This window comes from Echiichthys vipera (assembly GCF_963691815.1).
Source record: "Echiichthys vipera genome assembly, chromosome: 3".
NCBI classification, from domain to species: domain Eukaryota; kingdom Metazoa; phylum Chordata; class Actinopteri; order Perciformes; family Trachinidae; genus Echiichthys; species Echiichthys vipera.
Genome location: NC_139828.1, coordinates 7,158,276 through 7,180,774, shown reverse-complemented (window position 1 = coordinate 7,180,774; position 22,499 = coordinate 7,158,276). Strand labels below are relative to the sequence as shown.

Sequence of the window (22,499 nt, the reverse complement as noted above, 5' to 3'; positions counted from 1 at the left end):
AATACATCCGCAGCGACATACTCAACTGTGTACTTTACACCCTACTTGTACTTCAACGGCTCAGTGGCCAGTTCTGGATTTCATATGATTTTAGTCTTTGAAGAGTTTCCTGAGAAAAGTAATTTAATCTTTCTCTTGAATGTGTGATTTAACCTTATCAGTGGTTGTCTTTGGATCATTGATCGATTAATTTGACTCTCGGCAGCTGTAACTGGCCTCATGCTCATAGCATATGTAGAAAGAAACAGTTCAACTTAAACACACCACCTCACAGGTAACAGCTGTTTGGGGTTGACCTACGTTTCCCTGTCCAGGTTTTGTGGTGGTGTCAATGTCAATACCTCTAGTGTAGCATAGCTGTCAAATCATAAAAAAAATTATTTTCTGGCATTACTTAAATATAACACTAAATTGCCTTTTTTAACCTTCTTCATGTTGTCAGTACCAACAAATATCACCATCAGTGGAAGCACATGGGAGAAAACACTTAAGCAGCTCCTTCAGACCAAACGTTGGCCTTGTGGTTTCTATATGTGAAGTTAGAATTTTAAAGTTGAGCTCCTAAATACGTACAAAGCCCAGTGTTGCCTCTGGTAATGGCTGGGACAAACATCGTGCGAGGCAGCTGCGGCTTGCACACGCACATATCCACACATGCAACAGTTGCTGCAACGCTGCCTGCATTTGTAAATTGAGTTTTGACTATGATAACGGCCATAAATTATAGAATGTTTGATTTAATTTCATTACAAATGTCATTTGTATGTGTTTAGACAGAGAAGGTTGAGATTCTGTCCACAGAAACAAATTAAGTTATAATCCGTAAGATTTTCATCTCGTTCATTGTCTGTTAAGTTACTATCTATCAAAGAGTGAGTTCAAACAATGGTCAATGATCACATGACCCAATAGTGAAAGCACTTGTTGCCTCTTTTCGCCATGTTAGTGACGTGCTGATGGTGGTTGGTGTGTGCGTGCGTGTGTGCGTGCGTGCGTGCGTGTGTGCGTGTGTGCGTGTGTGCGTGTGTGCGTGTGTGTGTGTGTGTGTGTGTGTGTGTGTGTGTGTGTGTGTGTGTGTGCGTGCGTGCGTGAGTGCGTGCGTATTTAGAAGGGTAACATATAGGGGATTGACCGGAAGTAGATGGGTGAATGTGTTTCAATAAAGTTGAAACACATTCACATATTGCATATTGCGCTACTCGCGCAATATGTGTGTCCCGACATGTCAATCGATCTAATCTATGAGGTTTCTACTCCTGTCAGACACGTAAAGTTACATTTCTAACCAAGCTCCGTATAAAATTGTAGCAGGAACTACAATAATTGTGTTACTTTGTAAATATTTACATCAAATCGTTTCCTCTGTAGAAAGATAAGAGTCGTAGGAAGTAATATCAAGCTTTACTTTACTGCACACAACAGTTGCAGCACTTTTTGGAGCTCCGACTAGAAATGTTCAGATTTTCAATATTTCTCTCCAAACAAATTGCACAATAGTGAAAACAGCGTCCAGGATTTAGACGTAGAGCTCGGTCCAGAATTAGATGGATCCAGATGTCATTTTACTGGTAGCCAGCTGCCACAGAAAATCAGTGTCTGTCGCTGTTAGATAAGTTTATTATGTAATTACTGTGGAATTACTCCCCGGTGAACTGCCTGAAATATCACAGAGAAAGAGCGTGAAAATGATTTCTCTCTCTCGCAGATTTCTCTTAATATGTCTCTGATATGACTGTTGACTGCTTCCAAAGCAATGGGATTAATGTATGTTAAACTACTTCAATTGCTTCATTTTTTTAATGACAAATATGTTTTTTGTTGCTGAGAATGATATATTAACACACTGCAGATGCACAAGACCTTTTATACCCACTGTGCTTAGAGGAAGTAGAAGTTCTAACCTAAATAATGAGGTATTTTCATCATCATGCTTTATTTTAAGCAGTAAATATCCAGGAAAGGATCGGATGATTTAAGAATGACTATTATTAAACCTGGTATTCTCCTTAATATTTCCAGAATATCCATGTTGCCTTTTAACCAATGTGAATATGTACACAGTGTATAAAAGGCGCACGCAGACACAATGCACTTGGTGAGCGAAAGAACCTTGCACCCTCTGTTTCAAACGACAGAAATACAAAATCTAAACTAATCTGACTGCGCAGAGAGACACAGATTACAGCCAAGGGGATTACATGGGCCATTGGGATGCTACTCGACCAGTGTGTGTGTGTGTGTGTGTGTGTGTGTGTGTGTGTGTGTGCGTGTGCGTGTGCGTGTGCGTGTGCGTGTGCGTGTGCGTGTGCGTGTGTGTGTGTGTGTGTGTGTGTGTGTGTGTGTGTGTGTGTGTGTGTGTGCGTGTGTGTGCGATTGTGTATGTATGTGTGTGTGTCCCAGTATAAACCGACTGCAAGACAAAATATATGATAGATCAGATTTAATTCCGCGTGCCGTTCATTCAGTCAGGAAATCTACATGTTAATATGCTTCACAGTGCAGGCGGAGCAGTGTGATTGGCTCGTGGGTAATTCCGTGGGGATGCTCTTAACTATGACATCAGAGGTACATCATCATTAAGCGTGCGTTACCAGTTTAATCCCCTGGATTCATGCGTCATTCATAAAACGATCAAATGTCTAATTTTACTTTCCTGTAATTCTAACGTTTGACTCGATAATAATCAGCTCACATTAGAATTGGAAAGGAAATATTGTTTGACATCTGAAGGCTGATGGGTGTTCAGAGATGACAGACTGTTAAGCTCCTGCATGTTGCACAGAAAGCTGTGATAAACATGAAGGTTGGACAGGTTCATGCACCTGCCAGCAGACAAAGAGGAAAACACAGCATATACAGTAAATAATACATGTTAAAAGCTTTACTATAAAATCTAAGTGGCATTCTTAGTGTCCATTACAGGAAAACAGCTCTCAGTATTTACTCTTAATTGAAACACTTGTCTTTTCTTCCTCTTCCTCTTTCTCCCCAACAGGTCAATGGAACAGAAGCAGACTACGAGTATGAGGAAATCACGCTGGAGCGGGTAAAGACTTGCATGCAGTGAAAACACACTACTGACGTGCACGCCCCTGTAAATCAGTCACATCAAATCCCTCCCAGTGACACTAACTCCATCTCTCCATAACCACCCCAATGATGTCGAGAGCAGAAATGATTGAGAAACTATTGAGTGCCTGGTTATATAAAGGTAGAAGAAATGCAAACCTGTGCCCAGAGAAAAACAAGCAAAGGCTGAGAAGGTGTGAAAAAGGTCGAACATATTTCTTCTGAGAGATTCGAACAAGTTAATAGCCATTGCTAGAATAAAGATTTTTTTTAAACAGGCCATTTGTATTGACTGGAGAGAGCTGACATCTTTCACATATCATTATAATAAGTCCAACAAAAACAAGAGCACACGATCATTTTGGCAACTATGATCAATGCTAAATGGATCAAGTCAACCGATATATTGAGCCAATCAGCCGATGCAACGTGTTGCGAAGCCTGATATTATTTGTTCTTTATCGTTTCAAATAAAACAAAAGGTTGTTGATAGTTCTCACTTACTGAACGCTACAAAATCAAGACACTGTTTGGATACTTGAATAACCGTTCAATACAGCAAATATCTTCTTTTTCCCCAGAATACTTCATCACTATTTCAGGCTTCCAAACATCCGAGCAGTAAATACAGGGTTACATAATAATGAGCAGTATGACATTGAAGTAAGTTTAGTGATTCTGGGGTGTGTTAAGATGAAGTATCTTTACTTAGGTACAAATTTGACATACGTGTATTTGTACACACTTTATACTCCTACTCTGCACTTTTTACACCACTATACTCCCACACATACTAGTTATTTTTGCATTAAAAAACAAATGATATGCCTATACGATATATATTTTTCTATAATATGATGCGATACTATGATTCAGACCTACACAGCAGCATACAAAGCACCTAAAATTGAATCCACGTTTGTGAACTACAAATTAAAATGTTTTTTCATAATGAATACTTTAAAAAAAACAAAACATTTTAAACGTTAAAAGTCTGTGAATTGAAAACTCAACAGTGGTAGAAGAAGTACTCAGTCCATTAACTTAAGTAGATTAGAAATACTATTGTCTTTAAATAAATCACTACAAGTCAAATTTACAATGCTACTTTATTAAAGTACAGAGTTATTATCGGACAAACATACTTAAGAAAAAGATGTTATTTTTTTAACCACAGAGCAAACAGAGAGATTTGAATCTGAAGCCTAAAAACTACACATTTATAAAAAGCAGAAGCCTTTGACTGTAGTCATAAAACCGCCATCTTCTTAATGACTCTGACTGTCTCTCTTTCTTCTGCTCGGTCTTCTTCCCGCTGATCCTATTTTCTCACCCTCTCGATTCCTCTTCCATCCTTCTTTACTTTCTTTTCCTGATCCTCATCCTCCCTCTCTCATTATATTCCCCTTGCTCTATCCCCGAGGCTCTCTCTCCCTCTCACTCTCACTCTCACTCTCTCTATTCTCCTGTGACCTGGTTCTGTCTGCTTGACTGGATCTGCTTTAAAGATACTATGGACATACACGCGAGCACAGGCAGACATTACACTAGCATTAAACCCGGTGACAAAGCATGAGAGAGTGAGTGAATCTCACACAGAGGGAAGGCTGTCATTTCTGTGACTGACAGAGGCCATCTCTTATGTGTAATTTGGTAATAAGCGATATTGTGAGAGGGTTGTATTACATTTTGTTTTTTTTAGGTGAAGCCAGTTCTGTAAGAAGTGAAAATTGGGGAGATGGTAGATGTAGTTTTAAAATGAAGGCCATTTAGATATGATATAATATTTAATAGATTCTTCTTGGTGATTTTTCAATGTGGTTATCGACATGGTCTTAAACATCTAACATTTCTACTATAATGTATTTATGACTTAAAAGATTAGATAAGATAACTTAAGATGTTAGCACAAGGTATCAGTCCAACCCTGTCGCTTAGATCATCCATCCACCCGTTTCTTTTTCTCATTAAAACACTCTGTGTTTGTGCTCATGTGTAGGGGAACTCAGGTCTGGGGTTCAGTATCGTAGGAGGGACCGATAACCCTCATATCGGAGAAGACCCCTCTATCTTCATCACCAAGATTATACCAGGAGGGGCCGCAGCCCAGAATGGACGACTCAGGTACACACACGCCCTCACCTAAATGTGCTTCTGACGTGAACCCAAACCTACGAAATAAGATGTTTGACCTTGTTAGGATCAGCTTTTTGTTGCCAAAGAGGAGAGAAATCCTCACAGTACGACTTGAATTAACTGATTTAGTCTTCACAATGTTGATTGCTGTTCCCCGTAACAATAGTTGTAAACTAGATACTTCATATGTTGTAGCAAAATCTAGCAGTGCACATTTGACTACTATTCATTATTTCAGTATTAAAGGTGCAATCCTGAAATCCATGTTCAAAATACAGCAAAAATGTTCAAGCATATAGCGCCACAGCGATTGAAGTTACATCCAGTCAATGCAACTCAACAAACCGATCAATAGTCAAGTACTGTATGAAGAATATCTCCACAGTCAAAACATCTAAAAGGGAAATTGAATGCATTTTTCGCTGATGTGCCCCTGAGCAAGGCGTTTTTCTATTCCTATGAGCTTCTCAGGCAATGACACCAGATTTATGTGTGTGAGTTATTTATATACTAACTATACAAAGCGTGAGACTGAAAATGATCACACATGCTCAGATGTCAGATTTTCCCCCCCTGCTACGACAGCGCTCTCTTACTGTATGTGACTCTGCTGTGCAGGGTGAATGACTGCATAGTCCGCGTAAATGAGACAGACGTCAGGGACGTGACCCACAGCGGGGCTGTGGAGGCGCTGAAGGATGCAGGAGGTCTGGTCCGACTATGCATACGACGCAGGAAGAGCCTCAGTGAGAGAATCCTGGATATCAAGCTGGTCAAAGGGCCCAAAGGTGAGAACTACTAAAAAGATGAATGGAAACCATGCAGTGGAGTCTGGAAGTAGTAAAAACAGACATATTCTCGTTGTTCTGACTCTACTCCAGCACGCTGGATTTGGATCTCCTGAACTGTGGGATTTAAATGCTGACTTTCAGCTTCGATGATGTTTGATGATGTGGACATGCTTATTTGTTCCTACTGTTTACTGATTACAGGAAACAAGGAAGTAATGCCATCAACTAGTGCCCGAAAGGGAGGCAATATTTATTGATTTGTGCTGAGATGTCAGCTTGTTTCAGCAGCAAAGATGCAGTAATATGATCGAGCAGGAGAATAATAGATAATAGAGCAGCTAAGCTATGGAGTATGACATGGATTATTATATCTTTCTTTTAATAACCTGTCACTGTATTGTTTAAAGAAAAAAATCTAAATGGCATAAGTGGTAAAGGGCCCAAGGGTCAGCAATGCAAATATAAACATCTGATATTAAGATCATCCTTAGGAAGCAGAGAGAAATGTACAGTATATAACTAGGTGATGTCTCCTCTCAGGTTTAGGATTCAGTATAGCAGGTGGAGTTGGAAACCAACACGTGCCGGGCGACAATGGTATCTACGTGACGAAGGTCATCGAGGGAGGGGCCGCACACAAAGACGGACGGCTACAGATAGGGGACAAACTCGTGGCTGTAAGAAACACCTTTTTATTACCCGTTGTTGCTTTGTGTCTTTTCTGCACTTATTTTCATGCGAAGACTACTACTGATTGCAGTCAACATCATCATTGCAGTCAACATCATGGACACTGTTATAGCTTCACACAAAAATAAAAAATACAAATGAAATGCAACACAGAAGAAGCTTGCATGGAGACTTGCCGATTAAAATATGAATTCAGGTATATTAGCCCCATATAGGTACTGAACATCCCCAAGAGCATGAAATACTGCATGCCATGAATTGCTTTTAATAATTTAAATGTCATAAATATCCTTAAGTATCACCAAATATGAAATTATTTGCCCTTAATAAAACTTGAACCACATTGATGTTACCATATGAGTCATGCTGGTTTATTTTAACTGAACTAATTGAACTGAAAGAAATCAAGACTTGTGCTCTATTATTCCTGTTTATTAGCTCCTGTGGGTATTATGCTACTTTGTATGTTATATTCTAAAACTAGTTCAGGTATAATAAAGCATGATGGTGTACAAGGCTGTGATTGTATCAGACTGTCACTCTTCAGTCTGGTTGGGCGCCACACTGGACAAAATGTTGTCTACACATTATCTGTTTGTTTATGCATACGTATACACGGTCATACAGCATGTGACCTCATGTATCTGCAGGTGAACGCCGCCTGTTTGGAGGAGGTGACTCATGAGGACGCAGTCGCTGCCCTGAAGTCCACTCCTGACGTCGTTTACCTCCGTGTGGCCAAACACACCTCCCTCTTTATCAACGACAACTTCCCTCCACCTGACGTCACTAATTGTGAGCATACACACACACACACACACACACACACACACCTCTTGGGGGGGTTTATAAGAAAGCACGCATCTACAGTATATTAGAGTCTAACTGCGACTGCAACAACATAATGAGCCTGAATTCCCAGACCACCATCATTAGAAATAACCAATGAATGCAAGTAACTGACAGATACTAACAAAGTTGTATTATGTAATACAGATGTGGTTAAAGAAAGAAGCAGGAAAGAGGAAGCCGAGTTACAAGTAAAAAGCAGAACATGGAGTGAAATGGTAATTAGCTTTAAATGAGTGTGCTGTCATCAGCTTAGCAGCGAGGGTAAAAGGTGTAGACGTTTCAATATTTCTCTAACTGCAAAGTCCTTGTCATAATAGCTTTTATTACTCTCAGGAAAAGTGGTTAATAGACCTTGTCATACATTTCCACTTTAGGGCTGAATACCAGAGGGGGCTCATGTTTGTTGTCATAAAGATGTATTACTTCGCACACATTTAACACCTAATTTTTACTAGTGCTTGACGCTACAAATACGGCAGTCCTGAAGTTACCTGAGTAAACTGAGGATGTTGTTAAAGATGCTTTCTCTTAATGTGCTCATATAGTGTCCATTATTACCAATCAACCAAGTCGTTTTGAATCATTTTACATTATGGTTTAAGAGACACACTGATGACGTCACCTAGACAACTTTAAGTCCTTGACTCGCACCACACTGCCCCTTTTTCTGCTCTAAGTTTTTTTTCGACTTGAAGAGCATCTGGCACTCCTGCAAAAATGCGAGGTGCATCGAGCGGAAAAACAAGAGGCGCTCCAGGCTGCTAAAAGGCTGCTCTGGCTGATCAGAGCCTTAAATGTGTTACATAACAGTCTGATAAATTTAGTCCACTGGATAACAGCCACTTGTCTCCCCTCCAAATCAGCATATTATCAGACAACATGTCATTTATCACCGCTCTGAATCTAACACATCACAAAACAGCATATATCACAACTCCCAACATACCTGCAGTCTAATTATAAACAGTAGATCAACAGTTCTGACTGATTGACTGAAGGTACAGTGAGCTGTGATTGGTTAGGCAATGATGTCAGAGTAGAAACGCACTTTTCAATCATATGATGATGTTTCAAACCATTATGTTTAACATATGACAGTGTGGTAGAATAAGAAAATAAAAATATGTGTGTGTGTGTTTGCGTTCCTCCAGCCTACTCCCCACATCAAGACAACCATATAAGTCCCTACATGAGCGGCAGTCAGTCTGTGAGCCCCGCCCCGTTGACCACACCCAGATACTCTCCGCTGCCCAGGGCCATGACCGGAGACGACGACATCCCCAGGTGAGACACCTGCTCATTCATGGGACACACATTTTCAAAAAAAATGTTGGAGCAAGCAAATAGAAAATAAATTGCAGCAGTAGTTTTTGGTATCACAGTATATAACAATTGGTAATTGAATTTTGTTCAATTCCATAATGGTTAATGTTATTATTAATATTTGAATATATTGACTTTTGGATATCTAACTCTAATGGAGATTTACATGCCGTCACAAACGCTATGTTGGTAAAAGAACATTGTTTTCAGGCAGATTGGGTTTGTATCACATCATTATTACTGCAAAGTTTGTCAACCAAATTCAATTCAAAATTCATTAATACTGCTGAAATGCTATGTCAAATTTGGCAGCTTCTTATCATCTGTGCTAACTAAAACTTCAATCGTCCCTTTGTTTTCTTCTTGCTCCTGTCATTGCTTGTCTCATGTCCCCCTCTGAGGTCTTAAGTGGCCCTCAAAAAGGCCCAGGACACCGGATTGGGAAACAGTGTCCCTAGAGAGCCCAAATTACACTGAGTAACCTCTGTCCCTGCCTGCTTGTCTGCTGCTTCATGTGTGTGTGGTTGTGTGTGTGTGTGTGTGTGTGTGTGTGTGTGTGTGTGTGTGTGTGTGTGTGTGTGTGTGTGTGTGTGTGTGTGTGTGTGTGTGTGTGTGTGTGTGTGTGTGTGTGTGTGTGTGTGTGTGTGTGTGTGTGTGTGTGTGTGTGTGTGTGTGTGTGTGTGTGTGTGTGTGTGTGTGTGTGTGTGTGTGTGTGTGTGTATGTGTTTGTGTTTGTGTGTGTAACAGTCAAAGGCAGATGGCAGTGCGAATTTGGTCTGGCATGTAAACTCACATATGTACGCACACACGCACACATGCAGATACACTCTTAGTGCTGCTCTACTGTCTTTAATCCATTTTAATGGACGGATTACAGCCTATCACAGCCCTCATCACTCAACTGGCATCACCGTGGTTACTAGAATATGACTCATTTCGTCATAACCCCCTGGGCCAATCAATGCGCTTTGATTCTAATAAATCTGATAAGCCTCAGACCCGACTGCAGAATGGTCATTTGGACGTCTGCTCTTCTCTTTTCTCAAACTCTTTCCTCTCGTCCTCTTTTGCTCTCTGATTAGATTCTCATGCAAATGGATGGTTATAGCTTTTAATAAGTTTTATTCTTAGGAGCTTCTGCTTTCTCTCTATGAGCAGGAGATTTCAGGTGAAATATGTGATCATATATTAATTTGTGATGTAAAATGAACCAACGACATTTGCAAAAACTGTGTTCAATGCAGATCCGTCACATCTGGACACTGATCCAGCAGTTTTACATCCGTGCGTCCCTATTTCAGTCGGAGGAATACAATCCCAATTTCACATATGTGCAGTGCTTGGAGGATTTATAAATACCCAGATAACTCACTAACACACTTTCTTCTGCCATTTTCATAATTGTTTTTATCCAAAATGTAAAGTGAGGACGCCTGGATGATCCAGTGGTTTCCTGCTTTCACTTCTGTCTTAAATATGTATTTGCATGTTTCTGTTTGTGTTGGCTTTCCTGCACGTGCTCTTGTTCACTCCCATTGTTCATTATAGATCTGCTGATTTACTAAATAAACATTCATAAGTATGAACTGAGGCGGACAAAAATAGACAGTGCAGTGCTGACATCTGCTGGTAACTTCGGCGAATGACTCTAACTTAAACTGCACTGTCCTCCCACTGAGATGGACCATTTATCACAGATATTATACATTCAAGAATATAGTAACTGCTAAATACAGTTGCAATAATTTGTTTTGATTGTTAGCTGATGTTGTAAGTATAAAACATTGGATTATATACTTTCTTATACTGCTACCTCTTATCATATACTTCTCCTCCTCACTGGTTCTTAGTTATTAAAGGGCTGGGCGATAATTAAAGTTGATCATATCTCATCTATCAATTGGATTGTATCGTGATGATATCAGATATCTTTATATACAATTACGCCGTCTTAATAAATAATAACAAGCACATACTGGCTTAAATTTCTAAGAGAATCTGATGTTAAATTAAAAAAAATCCTCAGTACTTTGCATTTGTCGAGTATGAAATTCACACAGTTAGCATAAAAAAATGGGCTTTACCGTGTGCTTATTTCATTTAGACTATTAATGTATTGAATTACCAGTAAGCATATTATATTGTGATATACAGTATATCATAATCATATGAAATTATCGGGATATAAGATTTTGGTAATATCTCCGAGCCCTACATTAAGATTAAAAAATATATAATTCTAAACTTATTTGTGCTAAAAACATGAATACTGTCATGTTTTACCCTAACGCACTGTGTGTGTGTGTGTCTGTGTCTGTGTGTGTGTGTCTTTAATTTGTGTTCCCTCCAGGGAGCCCAGGCGGGTGGTGCTCCAGCGGGGGTCCACGGGTCTTGGGTTTAACATTGTAGGAGGGGAGGATGGAGAGGGGATCTTCATCTCCTTCATCCTCGCCGGAGGTCCAGCTGATCTCTGTGGGGAGCTACGAAAGGGAGACCGCATCCTGTCGGTATGAGCTCAGATCTGTTACAAACACATATTATAACACAGGCACCGTCACCTTCACCAGTATTAAATCAAATCAAATCAAATCAACCTTTATTTATATGGCGCTTTTCATACAGAAAAGTATCGCAAAGTGCCTTACAGAGATGAAAAGAAAAAGAGAAACATCAAATAAAATCAGGAGAAGAAAGTTAAAAGAACCCAAAAATATTACTGTATGGGATGTATAGGGTTATCATGGGACTCATTATTGATCTCTGAAGTTTTCACTGAACCATTTTAACTTGATCTGATGCATCTTTGCATTCACAGTTTTTACCCTCTAAGGATTTTTAACGCAACTGCTATCATTTTATTTACCAGTCACCACTAATGCCTGATGGGGGATGTGTGTGTGTTAAAGCTGCATTTTGTGTTTCACTAAAGTGATATATGGCTTAAATATTTTCAGACAGGATTCAAACAGGATTTAGTCCTTTTTGACTGCAGCGGCACTGATAATCCCTGCAGAATGACTGACTGCGTTATGATGAAAGCACTGACATGGACTGATTTTATGCATTAATCACGCCTTCACAAAGTACACATATGACACACACCTGTGAGTTATTGACCCACCGAGATATGTACAACGTTAGTACCATTCTCATCTCACTATACATTCATAAGTATTGATCCTCAGCAGGGGCTCTAATTGTCTGTGTGTCTGTGTGTGTGTGTGTGTGTGTAGGTGAACGGTGTGGACCTGTCCAGTGCAACACATGAGCAGGCAGCAGCCGCTCTGAAGAACGCCGGACAGACCGTTACCATAGTAGCACAGTACAGACCTGAGGGTGAGTACTGCAGATGAACACCGTGCATGTGCATCCTTCTCGTGTACAGATGAAAATCTGAGTGGAATTGCTCATTAATGCCTTCCGGTGGTTTTCGGCTCGCCTTGTTGCAGTGATGTAGAGATGTACTTCAGGACCCTGTGACTTCCCTTTTGGGTGTGATAACAGGTTCATCACAGTTTCGAACACCCATCAGTAAAGCTCGGTGTTGTCAGAAGAGAAACAGGCCCGAGAGTTTTAAGCGAAACAGTTTGGTGTTAGTCTTTAATGATGGGGTTGTGACCTTACCTCCTACTTCTTGTTCTTCTTATTCTTTTTCTTGTCCGTCTTCTTCTTCTTCTTGCTGAAGAACTTGCCTGTTGATGTTCGGCCCTAAGATATTTGGCATTATACTGCAGTTTTTATAAGTTAGGGTGCCATAATAAGATGCATCTGGAAGAACTCTATAGCTCTTGGACATATTTCTGTACCATGAGATGGTTGAATGTTATTTTTGATGAATTGTGAGTTTGGACAGTTCTTAGTTTAACAGGCATAAAAAGAAAGTACCATATATTTTTTTTATCAGTTATTATAACTCTTTTTGTTTTGTTGTTTAGATTCAGATCAACTTTACTATCCCACAAAGGGAAATTAATTTAGCCCAGTGCTCCAGACACCAATCCACAGTAAAAACAAATGCAAAAACACATCTGATCACACTGAGACGGAAAAAACAATGAAGTCAATAAAACAGTCAACAGTAAAACAATAAGATTTAGATTAAAATAAAAGTGCTACTGTTATGTTGTAGTTCACTCTTCAGAATAGTTGCTGGATATTAATTGATGAAAACGAGACAGCATTCAGGCCTTTGTATTCTGACGCTTCAAAAATGTACAATCTGTGTAACACACACACACACACACACACACGCACACACACACACACACACACACACACACACACACACGCACACACACACGCACACTGAGAGACAGAGGGAGATGTCCCAACAAGCATCCTGGATGTGGTCTACTGGGAGTGACTGAGAGGGCTGTAACCTAGGAAACCAGGTTATAACTGCTGAGTGGCTCAGCTAATGGGAGGTCGCCATGGTGGTGCACCTGAGTATAACACAAAGACAAACACACAGTCCCACAGCATCAGTTCCCTTACTGGTATCAGCCATGTATTATTCAGTCAGAGAGGTGTTCCAGGGGGGTGTTGTTATAGGCAAGACCAGAGTATAATATACAGGATCTCAGGTCCTGAGAAAATCCTGAGGAGATATTCATTGAAACTCGTAAAATGAAATTATTTAATACTAGGTAGCATAGTCTGACAGTTTAAAGTCCTGCACACCTCCTGCATATACTGCATGCATGGATTCTCTATCTTAAAAGGCCAGTTGAGTTACACATTTGAAAGATTAATCAAAAATACTGGCATGATTAGAAGTATATCCACTGGTTTCCAGGTATTCTTTTTGGTCTAATAGCCTCAAAGTGCTGAGACACTGATACAAAGACTAAATGTAAACACTGAGGAAACACCTTGTGTATGATTTATAAGGTTTTGCACTTTATTAACCATGAGGTGAAAGGGTTTGGGCAGTGTGAAACAGAAATCAAATCAAATGATTGAATGTGTAGAATCAGTGTCAGCATCAACACTTTTATTTTAGTGCAATAGAGCTAGAACATTTGGAGGAGGAGTTACAATACCAGAATACAATAATTAGGGTAATTAGGGTTGAGGTAAATGTATATGGATGAAGGTCTTCGCAGCCCAGATATAGACGCAAATAGATGTTCGACTCATAGTCGAGGGCAGAATTCATTAAGATGTGGAAGGAACTGTCAACATAATGAAGTTGCCCAGCAGCTGCAGTATGCAAATGCATTGGAAGCTCATGGAAACAGCACATGGATATAATCCATACATCATGCTGAAACAGTGATGTATGCATTACAGATTCCAACAGGCCGTACAAAGTATGATCTATGGATTATGAATTGTAATTTCAAAAGAGGAAGGTGTGTTTGAATAATGATCCTCAATTATAAGTTTATTCCCTCTATGGGACGATGAAGGTTAAATTGATATTTCAAAGCAGTAGAAAATATCAGGTTGATGAAGCTCGGATCAAACAAGCAATGAAATCCATAGCATTGAAACAGTTCGTCCCTTGATTTTAAATCATAATCTGAGACATTAAAGAGTTACAACCGGCTCATGAACGCTCTTTGCTATTTTAAACAGAAGCATCACTGCTTTTCACTTTTTCTTTCAGATATATTGCATTGATTTGCTTTCACATCGGATATTATTTTGTAGCTTTTGATATGTGGTTTCTGAACTGCTAAATAGAACATGAAGGAGTTCAAGTACCTCTGGATCATGTTCACGAGTGAGGGGACGATGGAGCGTGATTTGGCCGGAGAATCGGAGCAGCGGGGGCAGTGTTGCAGTCGCTCTACTACACCGAAAAGAGAGCTGAGCCGGAAGGCAAAACTCTCGATCTACCGGTCAATCTTGGTTCCTACCCTCACCTATGGTCATGAAAGCTGGGTCATGACCGAAAGAACTAGGTCGCGGGTTAAAGCGGCCGAAATGTGTTTTCTCAGGAGGGTGGCTGGAGTCTCCCTTAGAGAGAGGGGGAGAAGTTCAGCCATCCGTGAGGAACTCGGAGTAGAGCCGCTGCTCCTTTGCGTTGAAAGGAGCCAGTTGAGGTGGTTCAGGATCATCTAGTAAGGATGAACCCTGGGCGCCTCCCTAGGGAGGTGTTCCAGGCATGTCCAGCTGGGAGGAGGCCTCGGGGGAAGACCCAGGACCAGGTGGAGAGACTATATCTCCACACTGGCCTGGGAACGCCTCGTTAGAGCTGGTTAATGTGGCCCGGGAAAGGGAAGTTTGGGGTCCCCTGCTAAAGCTGCTGCCCCCATGACCCGACCCCGAATAAGCGGATGAAGATGAGATGAGATGAGATGAATAGAACATGCTACGATTGTCAACAGGCCTTTTTCGCAACAGTGTACAGCCGAGCCTCCGGTGCTGAACAATGAAATCAATGCGAAAGTGCCAAAAACTGCAGTTCCTTAAATGGCCACTTGAGGCTGGCTCCATAAGTGAAGACTCCTATGTTAAAATCTCCAACTTTACAGTAGGAAAACACATGTTTACAGTCTGGTACAATCAAAAACCCTATCACTACTTTATGTACGGAAGGCTAAATTTTTAAACAACTCACCCATTTAAACATTTAAAAGTTGCGCATAATTAAGGGCGCCCAGCTTTGAGCCCTCACAGGTGGTTAGTATAGACTGTAGGCTTCATTCGTCCTGCCTAAGCTCCTTCCAAACTCCACCTCTTTGCCTATTTTTGGATTAGCTGTGAGTTAGTCAACGTCAGGCACTGCCAAGATGTCTATGGCCAGAGTCTGAACTTTGAGCTTCATTTTGGCTTTGGAGACTACATCCATTATACAGTCTATGAATACAACCCAGGTATCTGTGAGTCATCAAAATGCCTTAAGAGCATAAGATGACAAGCTAGACAGGCATCTGAAAACTGACTAATTTCGTAGACTTGACATATTTTAAACTCAAAGTAAGGCTAAGTTTCCTGGTATTGTCTCTTTAAGAGGGATTCTCAAAACTTAGCACTCTGTAGAGAACGTAACACTGAGGATGTTGGGTGCACACGGGTGGATTATAGTAATACTGCATGTTGTGTTAGCCTGGCGATCGTTTGTACCTGGTTACTTAGAAATACGAGCAAGAACATCAGTGCGCTTTGCTCTGAGTGTTAAGAAGGATCAGCACCATGGACAGCACCCAAAGATCTTAAAAGGTTATACAGCAGAAAGCTCACAGCATGGAGGCTTCAGAGGTGTCCAACTGAAATGAAATGTAGGCATCTTCTTTTGCAGTTAACATGTTTTATAAATGTGTTGTTGATTCATTATTAAAAGGAAGAGAGGTCTTTGGAGAAAAGCTCCTTTTCGTGTGAGCCGGCTGGAGGGGCCTGTGTTTGATTAACAGGAGCTAGTCGGCTGACTTTAGGCAGGAAAACAAGACACAAAGTAAACTTTAGTCTAGCTCTGCATGTTATCAGGAAAATATCTCACTGCCAATATTTTGACTGATATTGCAAATGCTATATGATATGATATGATTATCATTTTGAATCATTATCATCTATGTGGAGTTTGCATGTTCTCCCCGTGTCTGCGTGGGTTTTCTCTGGGTTCTCTTTCTCCTACAGTCCACAAAGTGCATATGTTAGGTTATTTGATGACTCTAAAATTGCCCGTAGGTGTGAATGGTTGTCTGTCTCTGTTCGTCTCTATGTGTCCTGTGATAGACTGGCGTCCTGTCCAGGGTGGACCCCGCCTCACGCCTGATGTCAGCTGGGATCGGCTTCAGCTCCCCCGCGACCCTGATAGGGACATGATAGGGACAAGCGGTTGAAGATGAATGAATTAATCATTATTTTCATCTTCATTAAAACATATATTAAAATGACCATGATGGGATTTGTACCAGACAAGTTTTTTGTCTTAAGTCTGTAGGATATAACTGGGGCCATCTCTGCAGAATCACAGTTTTTGACACGTTTTGCTTTAATTCATTTTTTATCCTGCTATTTGGATATGCACTAGTCCATATTTTGATTTTTGATAAAATTGTAATTAACTGTGAAGCCCTACTATAGACTACATGTCATAGACAGCAAGTTGTTTGTGAGTTTGAAGAGTAATGACACGAGCATGTAACCAGACTTTATATGCTGACAGTGCACGAGTTTGTCGCTCGTTAAACAAGCAAAGGTGAATCACAGGAGGTGAGTTATTGATGTCGTTAGATAAGAAGGAGACTTTAGCAGGAAAGCTAATGTCCCTCATGATAGAACGCTAACAATACCTCATGCAAAGACTTAATTGGCAGCATGGACACAAGATCTCATACGATGATAGGGAATTACCATATTTCAACTAATTAATGCAAAGCAAGGTGGCGCCACTGTAAAAACAAAAAGCATAAAATATATATTTCTCCCTCTTTTTTTTAGGTTTTTGTCTCAAATGAGAACTCAGGTCATTTGATTAAAGAGCAGATATGTACAGTATACTGTAATCATGGATGATTACTGAACAGGCCCAGGAGCCCATAAAAAAACATAAAATGATCAAGGAGAGATGCTAAATGACCCCACGTTTACACACAGAGACAAACAATGACTACAGATATACATGCTGAAATATGGATCAATAGAAGAGAAGTGGACTAGGGTACTGAAATGGATTGAAAATGTTTCTATGGACACTTTATCGCCACAACTCTGGATCCCCATAAGAAGCTTTCCCGAAAAAGTAAACTTTTCAAAGTGTGCTCATCACTTATGCTCAAGAGCATGGAGTTTTTTATGTTGTTCGTTAATCAAGTAAAACAAAACCTCTTTCTTTTTATAACCTGCAGACTGTGTTTTGGCATAGTTTGGTGTTAGATTGGAAATCTTGCGGTGACAACACATTGTAGGGATCAGAGGTGGTCCAGCTGGCCGCACTAAAAGCCGACTGTGCTGTAGTCTGGTTTTAAATTCCAAGGTTTTTTTCCTGCTCAACAGTCAAGAAACTGGGTGTACTTCAACATTTATTGATTTTGCTCACATGCTGGCACTCAAAAAGGATGGTTTAGTCTAAGATATTGTGTGTGTGTGGGTGTGGGTGTGGGTGTGGGTGTGGGTGTGGGTGTGTGTGTGTGTGTGTGTGTGTCGTGACTCTCCTTAGTGACTGTTGACTGAACTTTATAGCAAACCTTCTGTCCACGCTGGGCTTTGGTCAGCACTATGAGTGTGTGTGTCTATCTGAGGTCCATGTTTGTCCCGTTCCTGTGGCGACAGCATGCTGCGACCAGCAGTGCTCCCTCTGTTTCACACACACACTTCCTGCCAATGAGAGAGAAACTCATAATGACCTCCACCAGGAGAGGAAAGATGTCTCTTGGCTGTGTGTGCGTGTGCAGGTCTCCTCCTGTTATTTATATTAAATATTGTACCCGGTGTACCTAAACATAAAACAGCTCTGTGTGTGTGTGTATAGCTGTGTGTGTGTGTGTGTGTGTGTGTGTGTGTGTGTGTGTGTGTGTGTGTGTATAGGTGTGTGTGTGTGCGCGCCCTACGGTTGATTTAAGCTGATGCAGCAGATATAGATCTGTGTTTCTTTGAAGTAGAGCAGATGGAGAGTGTTTGTCTGTGAAAAGTCTTCATGCAACATTAGAACTGCCGATGTCCCCCATCACGTTTCAGGCTATTTTGAGCCAATTCACACCTGTTGGCCAAAATGTGTTTTTCCCCAAATTAATATGCATTCAGACGGACAAGCCTGTTTGACTGGATTCTCTCCCAAAACCTCCATCAGTAGTATTGCTTAGAAGATATTATTTGGGACAGAATAAACAAAAATTATGGCAGATTAGGAGAAACTTCTGAGCACATTGGATTTACAGATTTCATTTTCTTACAGTTGAATCTTTAGACAATCATGAGAAAACAGATGTTTTGTTTAATATTATATCCGAACTTTACAGGAGACCCTGTAAATATTCAGAGCAACACCTTTACACATGGAGTGTATATGCGTTCTGATTCCAGTGTTTGTGATGTACTCACAGCAGGAAGCTTTAATATGCTGTATGAGCAGCATTTTGGTAAGTGGAGAAAATGATCACATCCTCGAACTGAAGCAAGTCATTTTTTAAATTTCCACTCACCGAAAGAACCCAGCTTATGAAAATCTGTCGTCATTTTTGCAGCTACCTCAGTTACAACAGCTGTTAAGATATCAGAAAAGTAAACAACATGCAATAGTTTAACTCTGAACCCACAACGTGGAGATCAGTGTTTGTAATTTTACCCTCAAATCAAAATTTATTTGATTCATTTATTGTATTTATTTATGGATTAAAAAAAACTAAATGTTGCAGCATTGACCCTTAAACATGCTCTCCTCTTGCGCCTGACGTGGGACTGGTAATGCCTGCAGTGTTAGTCACCAGGATTACACACAACTGTCACAGACACACACTATCGCACACATACTGTACACACACACACACACACACACACACACACACACAAAGACACACACACAGGGCAGTGTCTGTCTGCAGTAATACTGAGGTGATGCAGGGAGGATTATCTCCACTTCTGTTTGCGTGCTTATTACAATTTTTGTGTGTGTGTGTGTGTGTGTGTGTGTGTGTGTGTGTGTGTGTGTGCGTGTGTGTGTGTGTGTGTGTGTGTGCGTGTGCGTGTGTGTTAAGCAGAAGATTAACAGCAGCTCTATCCTCTAGCTTTCAGACACAAAGTCGTGGAAACATTATCTGCCAGGAGGCTGCTTTCCTTTCTTTTCCTATTTCACTTTATCTCTCTGTTCTTTCTTTTGTTCTCACTTTCCTCCCTCTCCTTTGTCCCCTCCTTGCTTTCCACCTGTCTGCTGCCTCCTCTCCTCCCCAGTTTCACTGGTGTCTGTGGTAATGGTCTGACTCACCGCTCATATTGTCATTTGGGGGATTGGAGGCGTCACTTGTAACAGGGAGGTGATTGATATGAGATTTGCCGTGTGCCTCCGCGTCACTGTCACACTGAGGCTTTTATTAGCGCCCAGAGATGAAAGACATTTCTCAGTTTTGACATTTAAACTTGAATTCAGTACAATAATAAAAGACATTTCTCTTTTTTATTTCCCATTTTCTCAGTCCCCCTTTCTTTTATTGTCCTCGTCTCCTCTGCAATCTGATCCGGTCACCAATACCAATATAGATGACTGTACTGTATCAAATCAATTATAGATGAGCCTCCTCCAGCAATGCTATTTTTAGAGCCAGAGCCTCGTATTGATTCTACTACACTTTAACTACCAAGTGGGGGATTTTTTTTAAATTTCCATTCAACTGATCCGACACGTGTGTATGCACGTAATGTAACAACCTTTCTCGTGAGGGTTGTGATGACATGAAAGCTCCTTTAAATACATAGTCTCCTGTAGTCTGATATGTGCATCCACTGAATGGCACAAAACTAAGTATAGCTCACATAATGTGTTGGAAATGTTTATAATTAAACTTCATTCATCCCCTTGGAGAAATTAGATTTTTGCAGCAGCAACAACGATAAAAGGATTCACTCAGGAAAAATGAAAACTAAAACTAAACTCAGTTAAATTTAAATGTTTCCCATGGAGTTTTCTTGAAAACAACATTGGTGTTAACAATAATAATGTTTACTTTATTGGGGAAAATTGTTGTTCTGTTGTTTTATCACACACACAGGATATATACACACATGCACATACATTGACAAGACGCCCAAGAGCATCTGGGCAGTGCCTGGAGGTGAACTGGCATCTCTCAAACTACCACCCAACACCCCGACTTGAACCGGCAAGCCTCCTGTTCCCATGCCAAGTCCTGACTGACTGAGCTGCTTCCACTACAAACTCACCCAAAAACACATTGAGGCCTGACAAATGGTTGCTTGCTCATAAAACATCTTTGAAAACTGTCATGTTTGCCACTTTGCTGTCTTCTTTCCTCCTCCTTTCTTGACACATTGCGACACTTCTCTGTACGTTACCGCCTCCAACTGTCCGTATACCGTTAAATCAGCGGGTATCCTGTGCTTGATACAAACGAGACGTTCACCAATGAAAACTCAAATCAAATAGGACGTTAAATACACTCTTTCCTCCAGGAAAATGAACAAGGGGAAAGAATGGTGTATCTACAGTGCATACATGTTTCTACAAATAGGGCTCTGATTCAATATTAGAAAGGGCGATCTGAAATGGAAATATTGGTGCAATGCACACAACCCTAACTGCCTGTCTCCAGTGGGGTTTTTTTGGATAGCACTGAAGCTGCACAATGCAGAAAAAGGTCTCTGCCAGCTGCTGAATGAAGGTACAATGCTACTCTAGGGAGAGGAGTGGAGAGGAGAGGAGAGGAGAGGAGAGGAGAGGAGAGGAGAGGAGAGGAGAGGAGAGGGGAAAATGAGGAAAGAGGGAATATGAGCCCCAGAGCCATTAGTCTCTGTCATCACCCCTCCCCCACCTATGACTCTCCTCCTCCTCTCTTCTCCATTTTCTCTCTCTCTATTATGTCTTGTTTTCTCTCTCCATCTCTCTCTCTACCGCTCTCCCGCTCTCTCTCGCTCCTTAATCAGATAATGCTGCATTGAGGTGATGACTGTTGACAGTGACAGTTTGATGCAGATCATGTGAACTTAATGTGGGGGGGTTTGGAAGTGTGTTCTGTGTTACTGTGTCACTCTTTGGGAATTGGATGTCCAGAAAAAGAGACAGATATAGAAGTGAGAGTTTGTTTATGGAAGCCTATAGTGTATCCACCTGTAATTTTTTATTGTCATGTACAGGGTTTATTATAAGTGAAGCACTTGAAAAGGTTCAATTGACTCTTAAAAAACAGAGAGAAAGAGAAAGTGGAGACGCAGAGAGAATGAGAGACAGATGGAGACAGACAGCCCTAAATCATGCAGAGCACAACAAGTTTAATTCATCATACTTATGGAGGCAGATGCTGTCCTTTTTTTTTGCTGTTTCCATATAAAGCGAAATCCATTTAAGGAATATGAATTGAGTTTTTAATGAAGTCTCCCAAAAATCAATATTCAAAATGCTTGGTCAAGCTTTACCTTGTGTGTGTGTGGCGTGCGGACCGATTCCCCGGGCCAAAGTAGGGCAGGAGAGCCTGGCATCCACTCAGCTTCCTGCATGAGTGACCCGAGGAAACAGTGTGTGTGTGTCTGTGAGTGAGCGCGTGCATGTGTGCGTGCATGTGTGTGTGTGTCTCCGCCCTACAGCAAGCTGCTGTCAAAGAGGGGGAGGAGCAAACGAACGCACCAGCAAACGAGAGATAGAGAAAGAGGCGAGTGTAGTAGAGAGAGAGAGGTAGAGAGAGAGTTAGCATCTGTTGTCTCTGTGGCAGCTGAGCAACACTGGACTGATTTCAGCCACACACACACACGCACACACACACACACACACACACACACACACACACACGCACACACAGGTATACCTCTCTGTGCCATACACTACTGCATACCTACACACACTTCTTTTCACACATTCACATCTCACTTTCCTGGCTCACATGCTGGATCTAATGGGGAGCTGGCAATAGATCTTCCCCATCCTCTCTCTCTCTTTCATACACACACTCTCACACACACACACACACACACACACACACACACACACACACACACACACACATCTTCTCTCTCTCTCTCTGCTTT

At 41.0% G+C, this 22,499-nt stretch overlaps 1 protein-coding gene across 4 annotated transcripts in view; it reads left to right on the top strand.

The window, feature by feature from the left end:
* The window catches only part of LOC310945059 (disks large homolog 4-like), a 124,332-nt gene that overhangs the window by 74,483 nt on the left and 27,350 nt on the right, over positions 1-22,499 (top strand). For all 4 annotated transcript variants that reach the window (XM_083911003.1, XM_083911004.1, XM_083911001.1 and 1 more), the window contains 8 exons: positions 2,996-3,046; positions 5,069-5,193; positions 5,824-5,993; positions 6,537-6,673; positions 7,337-7,481; positions 8,690-8,822; positions 11,212-11,368; positions 12,095-12,197. In XM_083911003.1, the coding sequence (XP_083767129.1) occupies positions 2,996-3,046; positions 5,069-5,193; positions 5,824-5,993; positions 6,537-6,673; positions 7,337-7,481; positions 8,690-8,822; positions 11,212-11,368; positions 12,095-12,197 (1,021 nt within the window). The remainder of the gene's footprint in view (positions 1-2,995; positions 3,047-5,068; positions 5,194-5,823; positions 5,994-6,536; positions 6,674-7,336; positions 7,482-8,689; positions 8,823-11,211; positions 11,369-12,094; positions 12,198-22,499) is intronic.